This window comes from Gracilinanus agilis, chromosome 3 (assembly GCF_016433145.1).
Source record: "Gracilinanus agilis isolate LMUSP501 chromosome 3, AgileGrace, whole genome shotgun sequence".
NCBI classification, from domain to species: Eukaryota; Metazoa; Chordata; class Mammalia; order Didelphimorphia; family Didelphidae; genus Gracilinanus; species Gracilinanus agilis.
In genome coordinates, this window is record NC_058132.1 from 664,378,727 (window position 1) to 664,397,971 (window position 19,245).

General features: G+C 34.8%; 1 protein-coding gene across 1 annotated transcript in view; it reads right to left on the bottom strand.

The window, feature by feature from the left end:
- SI (sucrase-isomaltase) overlaps nucleotides 1-19,245 on the bottom strand; it is a 95,395-nt gene that overhangs the window by 64,478 nt on the left and 11,672 nt on the right. Inside the window, exons 8-17 of the mRNA XM_044667712.1 lie at nucleotides 17,469-17,581; nucleotides 16,732-16,857; nucleotides 15,811-15,942; nucleotides 15,604-15,723; nucleotides 13,540-13,653; nucleotides 10,332-10,416; nucleotides 7,631-7,748; nucleotides 5,074-5,245; nucleotides 3,863-3,979; nucleotides 1,634-1,788 (exon numbers count right to left, since the gene is read on the bottom strand). Of these exons, the coding sequence (XP_044523647.1) occupies nucleotides 1,634-1,788; nucleotides 3,863-3,979; nucleotides 5,074-5,245; nucleotides 7,631-7,748; nucleotides 10,332-10,416; nucleotides 13,540-13,653; nucleotides 15,604-15,723; nucleotides 15,811-15,942; nucleotides 16,732-16,857; nucleotides 17,469-17,581 (1,252 nt within the window). The remainder of the gene's footprint in view (nucleotides 1-1,633; nucleotides 1,789-3,862; nucleotides 3,980-5,073; nucleotides 5,246-7,630; nucleotides 7,749-10,331; nucleotides 10,417-13,539; nucleotides 13,654-15,603; nucleotides 15,724-15,810; nucleotides 15,943-16,731; nucleotides 16,858-17,468; nucleotides 17,582-19,245) is intronic.

Here is a 19,245-nt window from a genome sequence, read left to right on the forward strand (position 1 = left end):
ATATTTTTGGAGAAATGTTCTTTGAGAAAGGAATGTCCCAAAAATAATCCTGGATTTGGATAAATAGGTGTAGAAGAGAGGGTGCAGGAGTTGGCATCAGAAAGATCTGGGTTTCAAATCTAGTCTCCAATATTTACAAACTTTTTTTCTCTTTTATCTCAGGCAAATCATTACAACTCAATGAGTCTTGGACAAGTCCCTGGCATTTAACTACTGAGTCAAGGAAAAGTTGCAATTTGCATTGGTGGAGGGAGTTCTGGAATTTTCTTCTATGTTCTTTCTGTCCTTCCTACATATAAAGAGAGAATCTAGCTAATGAGGAGTTAGAATCTAGATTATTATGTAGGAGAAGCTTCATTAATACATCATTGTTCAATTATCATTTTATAGTTTGAGATCTAGGCATAGGATCAACAATCTAGAACTAGAAAAGAATTTATAGGACATCTAGTCCAATGTCCTCAATTTTATAGCTTTTATAAAAGAAAAAAAAAAAGCCCAGAAAAATAAGTGACCAGAAAAACCCCTTATCTTCTGTCTTAAAATCAGTATTGATTTCAAGTCAGAAGAGTGGTAAGAGTGAGGCAACGGGAGTTAATTGACTTTCCCAAGGTTATGCAGCTAGGCAGAGTCCAAGGCCTGATTTGAACTCAGAATCTCCCATCTTTAGGCCTGGTTCTCAATCTACTGAGCCACCTAACTGCCTTCTAAATAACTTTCCAAATATTTCACAAAAAGGGACAAAAATAGAATTTGTATATATCTATATATCCTCTGAAAATAAAATAATTGCATCATCTTGTCTCTAATTGTTTTATATCTCTTTTAATTATAACATTTATAGGTCTCTCTCTCTCTCTCTCTCTCTCTCTCTCTCTCTCTCTATATATATATATATATATATATATATATATATATATATATATATATATATAAATTCTATAAATAAGTATCCAAGGTGTTTCTTAAGACAAGTATCTGGAGCAGAACTTTTGGGGATAGTAATACAATGGGGTAAAAATAAACAAATCAATAAAGAACATTGCACTTGAGAGTCAAAGAACCCAAAGGGAAGTGTTGACCACATTCTTTATTGCTTATGTAATATTGGACGAGTTATTTAACCTCTCTAAGCCTGAGTTTACTCATGTATTAGATGAGTAGGTGGTATTTGGGAGTAGTGGTAAGGGAAGCCTGGACCCATTAATATTCCACTGGAACTAATCTGGAAACTCTACTGACTAATTTGGACATATAGTTCATCAATTAGTCGGTCAACAAATACTTATTAATCATTTCCTATATGCTAGGCATTGGAAATTTTAAAAGGAACATAATTCAGTCATGTTCCTAAAGGAGTTTAGAATTTGAGCATTATGAGTTGTCAAACAGCTCTAGGTAACAGTGAACTTGAACTCAGGTCTTCCTGACCCGAGGTTATGTTGGCTCCTTCCTCCCAGATCTTGGACTTTTCATTCTATTTTCTTATATGTTTTTGATTATCACCTCTTGAGCATGATTGCCAATGATTACATGAATTTTGATCTACAAATTGTCCCTCCTCTAGACAATAAATGTAATTTCCACTTTAAAACTTTAAAAACAAATTAAAATATTTTCTTAGTGGACTTACTCATGAAGGAATGGCCTGGACACTGTTTCTCCATACACATGAGCTTTGTAAAACAAGGTGTAGAGGAAGGGCAGCAAAGTGTAGCGGATGGTCAGGTAATGTCGTGATGACTTGACCAGAACAGAATCTTGCCCAAAATAAGCTGGATCTTGAGACTGAAAAAAGCAGGAATAGTGTTGTTAGGAAGCTAAAGTCAGAAAATGAGGAAATACATTGTCTCCCCAATACGTCTCAATTTTCTTTTCCCTTTCCCTCATCTTGAGAATTTTACTTGGAGGTGACAAAAATCTGAATGTGGCACAAATCTTATATACAATGAGTGAAGGGGGACATAATCTTTTTTTTCCATTTTAGGCTATTTACTTGGATTTAAGTTTTAAGGACAGTCTATTTAGAGCTGGGCAAATGAGAGGAGAAAAGGAAAGAGAGCCATATGGAAAAGACAATGAGACAGTTTGACCTACATCATGAGCTCAGCCAAACATTTACATTCTCATCATGTGTAACTGAAAAATATTTTCTAAAAATTAGAGTAAATTTCTCAAAGTTTGTTGGGGGAAGTCTCTAAAAGAAGAGAAGTAGTCTAGAAGCACAATTCCATTAATTAAAAGATTTGATACAGGTTTTGTTTTTTTTTTTAACTTGGCTATTGGAGAGATCCATTTCCCTACCAGTAGAAAAAGAGGGAAACTAGTCCCAGTCTCCTAGTTCCCGGCACCCATGACAGAACATTGACTATGTAGAGATCATACTCAAATGTCCCTGCGATGACTTTCAGGCAACCGACTTCATCCCATGAGGACATTGAGAAGAGTTTGAATATTCCTTAAATGTACATTGAATTTCATATTAGGCTAATAAATCTAGTCACTGGAATCTCACAAAAGCCTTTAAACAAAAACGTAGGACTATGTCTTATTTCAAAAGATATGTGAATAAGAATCCTAAACTAGCAGTCTACTTTCTTGCCTGATCATGGCTTAGAGATGGCTGAGCAATCTTGAGTAAAAGCAGTAGAATATATTCTGTAACTGGTCCTACTAATCCATGGAGGCTTCTGGCATAAGCTTGGTGATAGCTGAACAAGTATCACCTGAGAATTAACAGAGATAACTATAGAAAGACAGCCTTGAAGAGTTAGCCATCGGAGGTGATTTCTTGGAAGGATAGGTCAGAGAAACTCATTAAACTCTATCGAAGAGAAAATTGGGTGCAATCACTGGAGAGAATACTCATGCCAATACTATTACAAACTCCTCAAATATTGATATAATAGTCTGTGCATACACCAACGTGTGTACATGTGCTCATCTGAACACATATGCATTCATATTTGTTTTTCTTCTATTTGGTTTGTTCGATTTATAAGCATTTTTCCCCCAAGGGAAAAAGTGTTCTGATGAAAGCAGTCAATACTCTTATCTTGAGATGAACACTTTGGTGACTCCTTGCCTGGAAACTATGCACAGAAAAGGTCTAACGCATTAGTCTCACTCCCATCTTCCAGTTCATTCTCCAGGCTCTTCCACCTGCTAACTGATGACCCAGAATACACCTGCTTTTCATCTCCTCTTCATGAGCTATCTTCCCCTATTGGGATGGAAACTACTTGGGAGTAGAAACTACTTTGTTTTCTTGTTGTTGTATCATAGTGTTTACTATAGTGTTGGCACAAACTAAGCACTTAATAAAATCTACCTGACAGCTAGGTCAAAGTGTCTAAAGTGCTGTCCCCGAAGTAAGAAAGACTCTTCTTCCTGATTTCAAACCTGAACTCAGACACTTACTATTTGACCTTGGGCAAGTCACTTAACTTCGTTTGCCTCAATTTCTTCCTCTATAAAATGAGCTAAAGAACCAAATGTCAAACCACTGCAGTGTCTTTGCCAAAGAACCTCCAAAAAGAGATCAAAAAGAGTCGGACGCTACTGAAAATGACTATACACTAACAACAACAATCTATCTATCTATCTATCTATCTATCTATCTATCTATCTATCTAGTTCAGACATTAATTTGGTGGACTTCTAGAAAGTCACTTGATTCAGGTTTTTTTTTTAACTCTTACCTTTAGAATCACTACCCCTTTAATTCATTTGCCTGAAGATATGAGTTCTGGAGACCACTTTTGTAGCCACATATTTGTATTAGCAAACTATATATATTTGCAATGACATTAAATAGAGAACATAATAGACATCATCCAAAAAGGCATTCAAAGTTACTTACCATATAATTTTCTGCATTATGATTTCTAGAAAATGGATAAAATGCTCCAAGCTGCATCCATCTAGTGCATAGCTCTTCTGTGGTATCACCTATAAAGCCACAGATGTCTGCTCCAGCCTAAAAAACACACATCCTCATGTTTCCCATTATAAATTTCCCCAGTTCTTTTCCCAACCACAAGTTCCCATGCCATTTAACATGAGCTGATATTTTGCACCCTCTTGCTTTCCTCCCTCTTCTTGTTATTTCACTCTCAATATCTTCTTATACTGTTTTTCACTGAATTCAGTGTTGGGCAGAATTCAGAGAGGTTCAGGATCCATGCCTGGGGAGGAGATAAAACTGCTAATCCACTGATGAGGTCACATCTGGAATACTTTGTCCAATCAAGGGAACTGCATTTTTAGGAAGGACAGCGATATGACAGAGAGTGTCATGAGGGCCCCTTATATGCCAGAGAGTCTAAAGAAGAGCAAATAGTGTGGGGAACAGCTTCAGTGCCATACTGTCTGATGATCACATGAAAGGACTGAGTGTAGTTAGTTTAGAGAAGACTCTGAGGGAGTCTTGTTTGAAGGGCTTCTATATGGATGAGGAATTAGACTAGTTCTATTAAACTCTTTAAGACAGGAGGCAGCTGGGTAGCTCAGTGGATTGAGAGTCAGGCCTAGAGATGGGAGGTCCTAGGTTCAAATCTGGCCTCAGACACTTCCCAGCTGTGTGACCCTGGGCAAGTCACTTGACCCCCATTGCCTACCCTTACCACTCTTCTGCCTTGGAGCCAATACACAGTATTGACTTCAAGATGGAAGATAAGGGTTTAAAAAAAAACTCTTTAGGATAAAACCAGAAGCTCTTAGTAGTTGGAATGAGGGAAGTCTAGGTTTAATGCCAGGGAAGACTCTTTAGCTGCCTTCCTTAAAATATGCCATCCTTAGATGCCTTCTTTCATTAGTTATTTCCATGCCACCTTCCTCTGAGAGAAGTAAGAATATATAACAATAGTTCAATATTGAACCTCTTTTTAGATCATAGCACCCATAATAAATGCCTCCAAGTTTCTTGAAATCAAGGATTTCAGATTCTGTAGAATTATTTCTGTTGTCTACCCTTGACTACTGCAAACATAAAATAATTAAGAAAGGATAAGTTGAATGAACTTAAATAGAATCTTTTCAGGAGTAATATTCAACAAAAAAGAAAATTCTTACATAAGGTATTCCAAACAGGCTAAATTCCAGCAGTCCAGTAATTGACCATTCCATGTGTTCCCATAAAGCTGTGTTGTCTCCTAACCAATGGGCTGCATGTCTTCCAGAGCCAGCAAAAGTTGAACGGGTCAAAATGAAGCTTCTTTTATTTGGAAACACTCGTTCAATTGCTCTAAAAGGAAATGATGTGAATTAATAAGTTTGCTTTTAAAAACTTAATGACAATTCATAAATTTGGTAAAGGCTGTTCATGAACATGGAGTAAAGTAATAAGAATGAAAATGATGATCCAAAAAACTATATCACTAATAACATGAATATATATATGCATATATATATATATGCACTAAAACCATAAGTTTGATTTTGTCATACTCCTGTTCAAGAAGTTTATTGACTATCTGTGGAATCTAGAAAAAAAATAAATTATTTCTTCTTCTTTCTTCTTCTCCTCCTTCTCCTCCTTCTCTTCGATCTTGTCTCTCTTCTTCTCCTCCTTCTCACTCTTCTTCTTCTCCCTCTACAATATGGCTGCAGATTTACTTTCCAAGCTTATATTTCTAGTTAAACACACTGTACTTCAATAGAACTGGACTGCTTTCTGTTTATCATTTGTGATATTCATTTTCCTTACTTTATGCTTGTATCCAGGTTATTCCACATGCCTGATATATTATCCATCCTCTTGGAATCCCCATCTTCTTTCAAAGTTCATATCAAAGTGGCATCTCACTTATGTCACTTTTCCTAATCCCTTAGAACTGTTGGCGTCTCTCCAATTACCTTTTATTTTAAAAGAATTTACTTATCTCTGTACATTTTGCATCCTCTAATGGAGATTATCCTCCTTGAGGAAAGACATTAGTTTTGGTCTTTATCTTTCTAGTGCCTTGCTCAGTGTCTGGCTCAGAGTGAATGCTTATTGAAAAGAATGGGATAATTATTTCACAAACAATATTCTTACAACTCTGGTACGATAGTCCAATATATCTGAGTATGAGAAATTTATTCCCTACAAGTTTTCTTCATAGTTTCCATAGAAACTAATGACCAGAAGTAATATTTGCATTTCCATATGAGTTCTCATCAAATATCATGAAGTCTGAAATGAGAAAGAGGTAGACTCTTCCTGAATTCTTCCTCACCACTAATTGACATCACCTACACCTCCTACAGATAGATGTTAATTCTCATTTCTTCCAGGCCACCATTACTCCTCCTATCAACTCTAAAAAGCACTTAGAATAATAATGAAAATGTTACAACTGGAAATGGCCTTGAGGGTCACCAGATCCACAAATGACAAACCTGAAATCCAGAGAGGTGAATTCCCAAATATCAATTGGCTACTTAATGATAGGGCAGGAATAAAGACTCAGATCTTTTGACTTTGGAGCCAGGGCTCTCTTCCACTGTTACACTTGACTTTTATTTGCACCATTTATTTGCTTATCATTGCACTATTTCTCTTTTCAAATGGGGAATTCTTTATACACTTATCTGGATGTCACCAAGAAACTCATCATCATAAAGATGAGCTTTGCTACTTAAGCCTTATTAACTTTTTTTTCTACTTCTTTGTAGGGCTGAAGGGTAGAGAAAAAAAAGTAAAAAAAGAAACTTCTCTCTATTTTTTTTCTCATAGAAAGCTCAAAATGCCAGCCATCTCTTTATTTGGCATCATCTCCCTTGTGTGGTTTTGACTCAGCCATCATCTTGATCAGCCTCCCAGATACAACCTGGCACTTCCCCTCCAACTTTTTGGCTTCGTTTTGCATATCATTTCTCCCCATTAGATGGTGTTGTTGAGAATAAACATTGCTTTTCTTTTTCTTATTTTTATCCTCTATGCTTACTATACTGTTTGACACATAATAGATGTTTAATAAATGGTAACAATATGTCAAATACTGACACCAAAAGCCTCAACCATGGTGGACCTCTATTTGAGGGTTCCACATGAATGAAAGGTTGCCCAGTGTGCTCCATTGGTTCATATACAGTTGTTAAAATACACATAAAAATTGTATTTTGTAGATGAAGAGAAATTCCATTTCAAAACTTTGCTGTGTATTGTGGGGAAATAGTCACATTCAGTCTAGCAAGGATATTCAAACCAGTAGCTGAGTGAAATTTTTGAAAATAGGGATATTCTTATCTGGGGTCACTGATTATTAATTAAGATAAAAGAAGAAAAAAGTGACTCCAAAAGCCAAATAAATATCTTAGATTATTTTTTTATAAAAAGAGAGATGCACAGCAGATAGAGTTCTGGTTGTATTACCCTAACAAGTGATTTTCCTTCTCAGTGTTCTAGGCAACATTCTATAAATTACAGAGAAGGTACCAATTTGCACTGGTTGAAGGATAATGCAATATCCTATTTTTGAAAGTTTTTTTCACCTTCCCACAATAACTTGAAATTTGGGGGCCAATAAATGACACCCTATTCTGGGGTTTAATTTAATTTTATGCACTTTGTTTTGTAGATTAATAAATAGAATTATGTTCTCATTTTTAGGTAACAAAAGCAATGAATAATGTTTGTTCCCCTTACTTTTCTGTGGCTATTGCCATGCTGTATCCATAGAGACTGTGGACATCATATTGCTTCCCCCAGTGCTGCACAGCATCCATACAAATGGTCTTTGAATACATGAGTCTGTCAAGAATACCTTAGAAATAGAAAATAACATTGCTGAGATTTTTTTTTCTTATACCAATTCAAATCAATAATCATTTATTAAGAACTTACCATGTGAAAAGAACTACTATTTGTAGTTCTGATTTTCCTATCCTAGAGGAACTTAGAGTCCACTGATTGAAGCTCCATTCTTTGCTTTCTCATCATATATAATATCAAGAATACCCTTTCGGGCCTTTCATTTACTATATTTCATCTTTTATTGTCATGCTACACTTAGCTGAACTAAGTCAGATAATCTTGTTTGTTTGTTTTAATTTATAATTATTTGTTAGATAAGAAAAAACAGGCTGGAGAGAATAACAGATAATCTTGTTAATTCCCAGGATCTCAGACCTGGGAGAGACCTGGAAGCCCACCTAGCTTAGACTGCCCAGAAATGAGAATCTCTTCTACTGCACACCTTGTAAGGAATCATCTAGCACTGACTTAAAGATTAACCGTGATGGAGAACCTACTATCTCCTCTTGAAACCCATTCGGTTTTGCAATACCTCCTATTCTTGGCAAGTTTTCCATAATGTCAAGACCAAATCTGCCTCTTTGTAACTTGGTACAGTGGATAGATTCCTAGACCTGGATTCAGGAAGACTCAAGTTTCTGAGTTCTATCTGACAGATATTTACTAGGTGTATGACCCTGGGCAAGGCATTTCACTCTGTTTCCTCATTTTCCTCATCTGTAAAACCAGCTGAAGAAGGAATTGACAAACCACTCCAATAGCCTTGCCAAGAAAACCCCAAATGGGGTCTCAAAGAGTCAGACACCATTGAAACAACTTGACAACAACAAACCACTATTTTTGTTTCTTTTGTATTCTGTGGGCATAAAAAAGCAACTCTAATCTGTCTCTTCCACTGGTGGCCCTTCATATTGATAAGGACAGCTGTTGAACACTCATTCAATCTCTTCTATAGCTTAAATCTTCCCAATTCTTTGGCTGTTGTTCCCCTTATGGGTTGGAATCAGAGAACTATATCATAATGGTGGTTCTCCTTAGACTTTTTTACATTATCAATGTCCTTTCTCAAATAAGGTGTCCATAAATGAACAAATATGCTAAGTGAAACAGAGAATACTGTTAATTAATTTGCATCGCTTAAGCTGTCCATTTTTCCTCAATCTCTATTTCATTTGGCCATTTGCTTTAAACCTTCATTAACTACTAACATCATACTTACCTTAATGGATTAATGACATGAAAGTCAATAAATGAGTGAAAAGGGGGGAAATTAAACAGTAACAATGAATACTCTTCTTTAAAAATCAGTCTTGATAGCTAATTAGTATAGTATATGTAATCAACTTCAAATCACAAAGGATGACATACATCTAAAATCATAAACAAACAAAAAAAAGGTTTGCATTGGATTAAATTTTACATGTGTCACCCTTTAAGGATTTATGTTGCCTCATAAATGTTCATATTAGTTGAGAACATCAAAGCAAATTTCATCATTCTACTCAACTCAATAATAATGATAGAAATAATATGTTAATTTTGAATCTTTAGAAGACTTCTCTTGTAATAGATCCATGAGGTCCATTTTAAAGATGAATATATAGAGGCTCAGATAAGTGAAATGACTTGCCCAAAGTCAAAGAGCTGGTGTCAGAGAAAATATATGAAACTAGTTCTCGTAACTCCAAGTAGAGCAATGTACTTGCCATATTACCCTGCATCTTATGGAAGTCCATTGCCAAAGATAGCTCAGGTTTCACCCAGAGGCAGCTACATGGCACAGGGTATAGAGTGTTGGACTGAGAGTCAGAACACATCAGTTACTATCTGTGTGACCCTGGGCAAGTTACTTAAACAACTCTCTTCCTCAATTTCCTCATCTGTAAAATGAAATTTAATAAGAATTCCTACCTCCTGGGGTGGTTTTGAGGATTAAATGAAACAAAATTTTGCAAAGTATTTTGCATACATTAAAGTACTACATAAATGTTATACACACACACACACACACACACACACACACACACACACACATCCCTACCACCAATGAGTTGTAATTAGGTTTTGTCTTTCTTCTGCAATAAGGAGAACTGTTTTTCTGGATAAATGGAATGCAAGGAGCTACGCTAAGTTATTACAGTGTGGGGTCCATTGTAATACTTTTCAGAACACCTTGTAAGGTCCTCTTAGAAAACATTATATCTTATTTAATTTGTTTTAAATTACATGATGGTGACAAAATGATTTATAGCAATGGGAAGTCATAGCTAGAGTGCATTAAAAGCATAGTTTATTTTACTAGGGGCTTCTCACCTATGAGTTTTTTAAAATCATATCTTTAAAGAATAATCTAATTTACTTTGTTTCTTTTAGTAGTGCTTGTTGCTGTTCAATTGTTTTAGTCCTTTCAATTCTTTATGACCTGAATTGGGATTTTCTTGACACAGATACTGGAGTGGTTTACTATTTTCTTTTCTGGTTCATTTTACAGTAGTTACAAGAAGGCACAAAATACAGCTACACTTTTTTTCAATAACATAAAAAGAAAGGGAATAAAAATTGAATTCTATGTCATAAAAGGTAGCAAACTTACCTGGAGTGAAAGGTGGGTAGTTCAGTTTGTTGGGTGTACATCCCTCCCTTGACCCTTGAAGAAAACTAGACACTTCATTCATATCCTAAAGAGATACAGTGATAAACAACATCTTTTATTATGAGTGGTTGCAGATTAGTTATGTACATTCCAATTTTAGGAAAGCATATCAAGTTGCCATATTGTTTTAGGAAGTAGTGAATTCCTAAACCATATTCTACTTATTAAAAACAATTAATAATGACCCAATGTGGATATGATATGTAAGTGACAGAAGTAGAGTTTTAATCCAGGTTTTCTTAAATTCAGATCCAAAATTCTATACTACTTTGTTATTCTAGGCAAGTAATTTAAGGAAATCTAATTTCCTCAGTTTGTGCATCTGAAAACAGGGTCAATAATAACAAGTACCTCACAGGATTATTTTGAGGTTAAAATACATAATATAGCTTTTCAAATTTTATTTTTTTTTCTAAATTCTAGCTATTATCACCACTACCATCATCAGTGTTACTGCTATGTCATTTTTTTTTCTGTGAAAGACAGAAGGGAAAATTTTTTGACTCAAAAAGATCTAGGAAGGTTCAAGTCATGCTTCTGCTATATATTAGCTATGTGGTCAAGCTTTCTACTCTTCACAAAAGGCTGTTTATCAGATGTATGATGAATATAAAATAGAATTTATATGAAATCCAACAATAAACAGCAATCACAAAAGACAAATATTTTAAGAGAATACTAGACAAGGGCTTTGGTGGCCATTCCAGATCATTAGAGCCTTGATTATTTTTGAGATCTATTCCACTAACGTAGACAACAGGGCATAGAGGACTGGTCTCAGAATCCATGAATTCAAATCTTGCCTTTGACATTTAATGGATGTTACCCTAATTAAGTCACCACCTCTCCATGTCTAAGGTAGCTCTCTAAGGCTGAATCTACAGAGCACATGCCCACTTTCCATGGTAAAAGAAAGTATACACACTCTATACACAAAAGAAATATCAGCTCTATTCAAAAAATCACTGATATTCAAAGAAGTAAAAATATAAAATGATTATCATTGATTTTCTCTAAGGATTAGTCAGAAGAGAAAAACTAAGTAATTGGTAAATGAAACATTCTCTTTTCCCTTCCTCAAATATTATCATTTCCTTTCCCTAGCACTGTAAACCCCTCCTATCCACTGAAAAGGGATAAAGGATTTCAATTTTCAGCAAACAGATAAACTGTCTCAGTCTCTGTCTCTCTATCTGCTATTATTTCTCTTTCCCCTTTCTGTCTCTTTCTCTATCTCTATTTCTATATCTATATGCATGTATAAATATATGTACATATATGTGTATATGATTATAATACATAGGGAGAGAGTTCCATAACAATAGGCTTTGCATGTGTATTATGGAAACATGCATGCATATATATCCACATATGCATACATATACGGACATTCACATGTTTAAAATATCTCAGGCTTATTTAAACCTATATTGGATATGTCCCTTGACTCAGAAACTTATAGGAATCAGCCTACAACAGGCTATCACTAGACACTTGTAGAGAAAAATCTCTCTCCTGCCTCAGTGGGACACTTTACTCCATTGGGCAAAATTCTGTGGATGCTGCCAGTAGCCCTCAAGAGGTCATTAACTTTTCTCCCTTTTCTATAGGCAATATAGCAAATCTGTCTAATTCCCATGTCTTCCATTTGGGCTTTTCCATTATATGGTAGTTGTAACAGAAAGAATAGAGTTTCTGCCATTCCTAAAGACCTTCTTTCAAACCTGCCTCTCACGGTTACTGCTTCTATTGCCTTGGAAGTTATAAAACCTCCATGGGCTCCATTTTCCTCATTGATGAAAGTATATTGTTGGACTGAGTTTTGAAATCCCTTCTAGCTCTAAATTTAGCATTTTATGAACCTCCCTGGATTTCAGGCTCTTCATCTACAAAATAAGAGAATTGGACAAGATGGCATCTAAGATTCTTTACACCTCTAAATATGTCATCTTATGATCCTATAAACCTCTTTGGCTATCAATCCTCTCATCTGCAAAATGGTAGGGTTAGCCTAGAAGATACTAATACCCTTTTGCTCCCCTACATCTGGTCATAGTCATCAAATGAATCTTTCCCAAGCCTATATCTCTGTCTTCCCTCCTGAAGAAATTCTTTCCCATTCTTTGTGAAGTAGCCCATCACAAAGTCTTCTCATCACTCCAGTTTGAAAGGGTTCTCTCCCTTCTCTAATAAACTATCATCCCTACCTTCTTAAGACACTCATCAAAATTAGCATATCTTGAAATGATGTTCTTGCATAGCCTGTCTTCCCTTTTAACTCTAAGCTTCTGGTAGGTAAAAAATGTTGCTTTTTCCTTTGATATTCCTCAAAGTTCCCAGGGCATATAACTCTGTGGATAACTTCTGTATGGGGGCCCACTGTAGCAATAAGGCCCATGTGAAACAGCAGAGCATCCCTCACTCTTTACCAAACGAGTTGTAAGTGGTACCATGTTATCCAGATGCTATTATCTCCTGGGTATTCTAAGAAAGAGAAAGAGTAAGCCATTGGTCCACTATTGACTCATTTCAATGGAGTTTCTGGGGCATATGATCTGTCACAGACACAATAACTTCTCATTGGTAAAAACAGAAGGGATTTCTCCTATGATTTCATAGTGTATATAGTACATATAAGTTTATTAAAAACAGCTTCCTATCCATAATTATATTTTTAACATTTCCTGAGAAACAGGACCCGTTTTTAATATTTATTTCTGTTTAACTTTGTTCCTGGTTATCTTGGCCATCCTACACATATTGCCCAGGTCATTAGTCCAATCAGCACATGGTCCAAGGATGCACGTTCTGTTTCACAGCCACAGGAATATCCCTGTGCCGTATTTCACAAGCACAGACCAGTGGTTATTTTTTTAAGGCTGTGTCTCAGGTTCTACATTTGTAGACTGCATGGGGGAATAAAAATAACCACATCAAAGAATGACTGTTACCAGTAAATTACTGAAAGAACTAAGAAAAAAAATCAATCTGTATTCCTGAAAATTTTTCCTTTCAGTTTGTACACAGAGATGATTTATGAATTTCTATGTTGGTGAGAAATATCTTAGTATTCAATGGTTGTTACTGTGACTAGACATTCTTTTTACCTCGACTTTCTGACATTTGCAGTTAAAAAAAAATTACTTACAATCCATAATCCATCATAGGGCACTGTGTCATGAAAGATTTTACACTCATTTGCCCACCACTCTGTACATGCAGGACTGGTGAAGTCTGGAAACACAGTTAAGCCAGGCCAGACCTAAAAGTGAAAGGTTAAAGGATGATATTGTCAACAGCTATACATGGCCACAGAGAAAGAGAAAAATGAGTAAATGTCTGATAGACGAGGAAAAAGAATTGTTCATAGCCAGAATTGAAATAATCATAATAATTCTACAATAGCTAACTCTTTTGTTGAGTTTTATGCATTGCCAGGTGATTCACATAAGTGATTTCGCTGGATTGCCACAATTTTTCTTGGTGGAACACAGAACCAAACCATTTAGATAAATTTTAGAGAAATCGCTAAATCAGATCAGACATTGGTTATCTTCTCCATATCTTACTTTTGCTTTGCTTTAATCATGAAAAAAGAAAATGCTTTCTTTTCATCCAAATTTATAAGGCTCAAAATATTGTCATTTATCTGACTATTTTGTTTTATTCAGTATCATTTTAAAACTGGTTTTTCCTATCTCTTCCAAGTCAATTAGCCTGGGAACTCTGAATGACTGTTTCTGACCTAAGCCAATTCACCCCTCTTTTGACAATGTGTCCCACACCCACACCCTCTGCTCCAATGGGCTTATTTTTGATGCCAAACTCAATGGAGATATCCAATGTTTGTAGCTCACTACAGTTTTGCCCAGAAATAATGGGCCATTAGGTACAAGAAGTGATATTTAGGGGACAGCTAGGTAGCTCAGCGGATTGAGTGTCGGGCCTAGAGATGGGAAGTCCTAGGTTCAAATCTGGCCTCAGACAGCAAGTCACTTGGCCCCCATTGCCCACCCTTACCACTCTTCCACCAAGGAGCCAATACACAAAAGTTAAGGGTTTAAAAAAAAAAGAAGTGATATTTTGATAAATGTCTAATAAATATCTACCTCTCCAAAATGTACAAAAAGATATCCATGACACATTTTAAAGTTATATTGGCATCATCATTTTCTCCATTACATTCTTAAGTCTAGATAAAGCAACAAAACAATAAACCAAATTTTGATTTCTATCATCTGCTGATTTTCAACGTATGAATGCTCCTCCTGAAAATTTAACAATGGCATCTCAAGGGTTCATTTGACCTGACTCCAGCACAGTCCTGTCACTCAGTTATCCTTTCCATAGTGCAAGACCCTAACCAATACCTTGTAGTCTTTACTGAGAAGAGGCCTTTCAATTAACTTGATTATGATTGTATATATATGTATATATATATATACATATATATATATGTATTTAAAATAGTGGTTACATTGCTACCAAATGGCATATTTTCTGGTCATTAAACAAGGAACTTTATTCTTTTTTCCCCCTTATACATTCTAGAAGATCTCTACTTAATTCAACTCAACAATCACATATTAAGAATTTGCTTTATTCTCAAGACTAAGTAATTCTGTAGACTTATTGCATGGTCTTTCTATGTGATCTTAGTAATGACTTTAGTAAGAAGTTATTTTTCTTATTTTAATCAGTACACTCTCATTAACCCAGGGATATAAGATATAAGTTTCATGCCAAATGCCAGTGGCAACATGATATACTGAGAAGAGTTCATAATTCAGTCATAGCCACTAATGGTTACTCAAATGGCATAAACTCAAGCCTAACAGTAATAATAAATTATCATTTGTATAGTGGTAAGGGTTAAAAAAAAGAATCTGTGGTTTAGTATAATGGAAAAAATTTTGGAGTAAGAGGACCCATATTTGAATCTTCATCTTTGTGACTCAGTGTGACTTTGGATAAGACATTGCAATTCTATTCATCTAAATTACTTAACTTGTAAAATAAGGAAGTAGGATTATGATGGCTTCTAAACTAACTTCTAGTTCTCAACTGAAATTACAATTGCATCTATAATTTTCCTGCCAATGAAATAATTGTTGAAAGCAAATATATCAATTGAAATAAACTCTATGCTGCCAAATAATAGGATAAAAGGGATATTAGAATTAGACTCAATGTCTATAAATTCAGTAGTTACCTCTCCAACAAGTGGTGTTTGTCCATCTGCCTTCTTGATCCACACATCTTGTTGTGATCCCCTAATAAATGACTCATAAGCAGCTCCATTAAGTCGTGTTCCTGTAGAAATGGCAGGATCCTAATAACAGAAGAGAAAAAATACTCAGATATTCTATTCATTTTTTTCAAGGTAGAGTGATGAAAAATGTATACAGTTAATCATTACCAGAATGATGACATATTTCTGTCCATGGTTGTGTAAATCTTGAACAAATTCAGGGAGTCCTGCAAATTTATCCAAATCATAAGTAAAGTCTTTCTTTTCTTCCATATAGTCTATATCAGTGACTTGAACATCCTAAAAGTCAATGAAATCTATTTTAGTAATTTGTGACAAGGAATAAGTTCCAAGATGCAAAAATCTTATAATTTCAGATTTAATTTGTGTTGCAAATACTATCATTTTGTTGCAAATACTATCATATGAACTGAATTATGTTCACTAAGAATATTTTGATTTAGACTAAATACAATCTTAAAAGCAATAACATATGCAAAAATACTCTTTCTAAATATCACTTTTGTAGTTTTAATGGTTCATATCAAGATTAATTTAAGCCCCTGAGCCAGCCACTTAATCCCCACTGGCTAGCCCTTACTGCTTTTCTACTTCCAAACCAATACACAATATTGATTCTAAAATGTAAGGTAAGAGTTTTTTAAAAATCAATTTAATTCATACTGATTGAAAAGTGTCACTTTTTAACCTAGGGATTTTTTTTTCTATTTGTTAACTACAACATCTATATTATTATCTTTCTTTTCTAAGACAATATCAATTGTTATTTTTTTCTGGTCATCACTTAAAATCAATTTGACACAATTCGAATAGCTTGTATTATGTGGTTTAATTTCCAGCAATATACCATATATAATTATCGTGCTGATGACTGAAGTGACTATACATATTTTTATAAACATAGTATAACTCTGAATGTATAACAAAATATTACAAATGAATAGAATTGCCAGGACTTATAGGGAGCAAATGTTACAAAACATATGACAAAATTTCTTAGTATTTTTAGTTTAGAATTGATCATCTATATCAGGAATCTCAATGCATAAAAAATTTTACTGCACTTACAAAAGGAATGCCAGCTGCCCGATTTCGTTCTACCACACTTTTCACCTCATCAAGAGTAACATAATTCCAGCGACTCAGTTGGAATCCAAGACCCCAGTATGCAGGCATTGCTGGCCTTCCAATAAACTTAAACATGAAAGATTTTAATTAGTCATTAACAAAGAGGAGGATGTCTAATTTTAAACACTAATATTATTTTCTTTATTTATCAAGGAGGGAAAAAGTAAGAGAGGAAAGAAAGAAGAAAAGCAGGCACAGAGTCTGGCACATAGTAGATGTGACTTCACTTTTCTGCAAATACTTATATCCATTCATGCTTTTTCCCAATAAAATGCATTCTCTTTGAGAGAAGAGGTTTTTTCATTCTTTGTCATTGTGGCCCTAGCTCCTTGGTCAGAACCAGGCAAATGATAGATATTAAGTGCTTTTTTACTGAAATGGATAAGTTAAAAGACTTTGGCTGGGGGCTTGCTCTAACAATACTCCTGTCCTAATGGGTCTCGATTTCCTCACTTCCAAATAGGAGAGTTGAACTAAATGACTCCTAAGGTACCTTTACAGGTATATCTAACATTCTATAAATTCTGAAGGGAGATATTATTTTAAACTATTGGGCTTACATTTGTTATAGGATAGAAGCAACTGGAAATACATGTTAGAGACTTTCTTTAGATATCCTTGAAGAAAAAAGATAAGAAAAGTAGTTTTAGGTTCTATAAGGCAAGTCTTAGCCATACCTCAATATATTGTTGGACGACTTGCTCTGGATTATCTCCTACAAAAATGTAAAAGTCCAGAATTCCACCTGTTACCCTATACGTTATTATAGGAGTTGGCTGGATAAACATTTCTGCAAAAATATAATTAAAAAAAAACAAATGTCAACAGTAAAATAATATGCAGAAATAAAATAACTGGCATATCCAATGTGAAGATAGAATGAACTCTCTTCTTGCCTATTTTTAGCTAAACAAATCAAGAACTCAAAGCACCCTACTTAATGGTAAGAGAATTCACAAATCACTTACTAGAGTAAGCTCACACCTCCAAAGGCTACTGCCACAACCCCCCACTCCTTGGACAATGCTAAGCAAATTGAAAGACTGTGATTGGTTCCTGTAAAGTGGGGAAGGAACAGGAAATGACATGGAAAAAGAACTATAAAAAGTCCTGAACTTCCTGTCCAAAGGACTTCTCCTTCAATCTTCTCCTTTGATCTTCTTCTTTGAAGTTTGTCTTTGGACACTCTGTGTCAGTGAGCTGGACTGAAGAAGACTCTTTCCCTGGATCCTGTGTCAGCTTGCTGGATGAGTAGCTGGCCTTCCTTTCCTGGCTTCTGGAGAGATTGTTTCTAGAGATTTCTGCCTTGGCTTTGGAGGAGGCTACATTGGTGGAACTCTAGCTGAAAACACCACCAGACTTCTGAGAATTAATGGGAAATCCATGGGGACAAGGGATGTGGGGAAGTGGTTGCAGGGCTGAGCCTCATTTCACCGGAGAAGGGCTTGTAGACTTGCTAAAATCAGTCTCTTTAGCTACATTTTTCCACTTTCACTCTTTCCACCTCTTTGTAAATAAAGATGCTATAAGTCATTTTGACTTAACCTATAATATTTTTAAATTGGCAACTAGAATATTACTTTAGAACTTTTATATTAGCATAAAAAATTAATTAAATTATTATACCAGCTTAGATTATTGTCAATAGATGACTGGTAATTCACAAAATTCCAATGATGCATTTATTATTTTCTAATTTTTTAGAGAAAAATGTATAACAGTCACAAATTTATACCTCTACCCACACATTTCAACTAGTGTGGAGTAGAACTATAATTACTAATACCCTCTCATAATTTCATTCTAATTTTTGAAATTTTGAAATCTAATTTCTTCTTCTTTTTTTAATGTACAAGCTCTTTTTTCCCAAAACATTGTCTTGATAAAAAAAAAAAAAAGAAACCAAATATTCTAAGATAAGAACTTTTTAAAGGGGTAGGCTTACAGATTCACTACATTTATATGTAATGAATATTCATACTGAAGACTAAATCATAAATCTAAGCTATATACATTTCTTCTGAGGTTTATATTTTACCAAATTATAATAAAGATTGGTGATTAAGATGAAGATTATCACCCTATGACTTTGTTTTTAGTATATTATAGATATCCAAATTTCTTACTAACATTCAAAAGATCTTATTGATAATTTAGAGCAATAGATAACTTCTTGAAAACACAATGGAATGTATCTAGATATATTTAGCTCTTTATGTCTGTAATCATATACGTGGTATATCTGTGTGTGTATATGTATATGTGTGAGTACATAAATTATCTTCAAGAAATTACATGGTTCTTTTATAAAGATGTATTTTTTTCTGATATATTTAAATACCCACCTAACTCCTTCCATTCCCCCATTTGAAAAGGTATCTTTTGACAAAAAAATAAAATGCTAGTGGCTGAACAAATTGTGGTAGCTGATGGTGATGGAATACTATTGTGTTA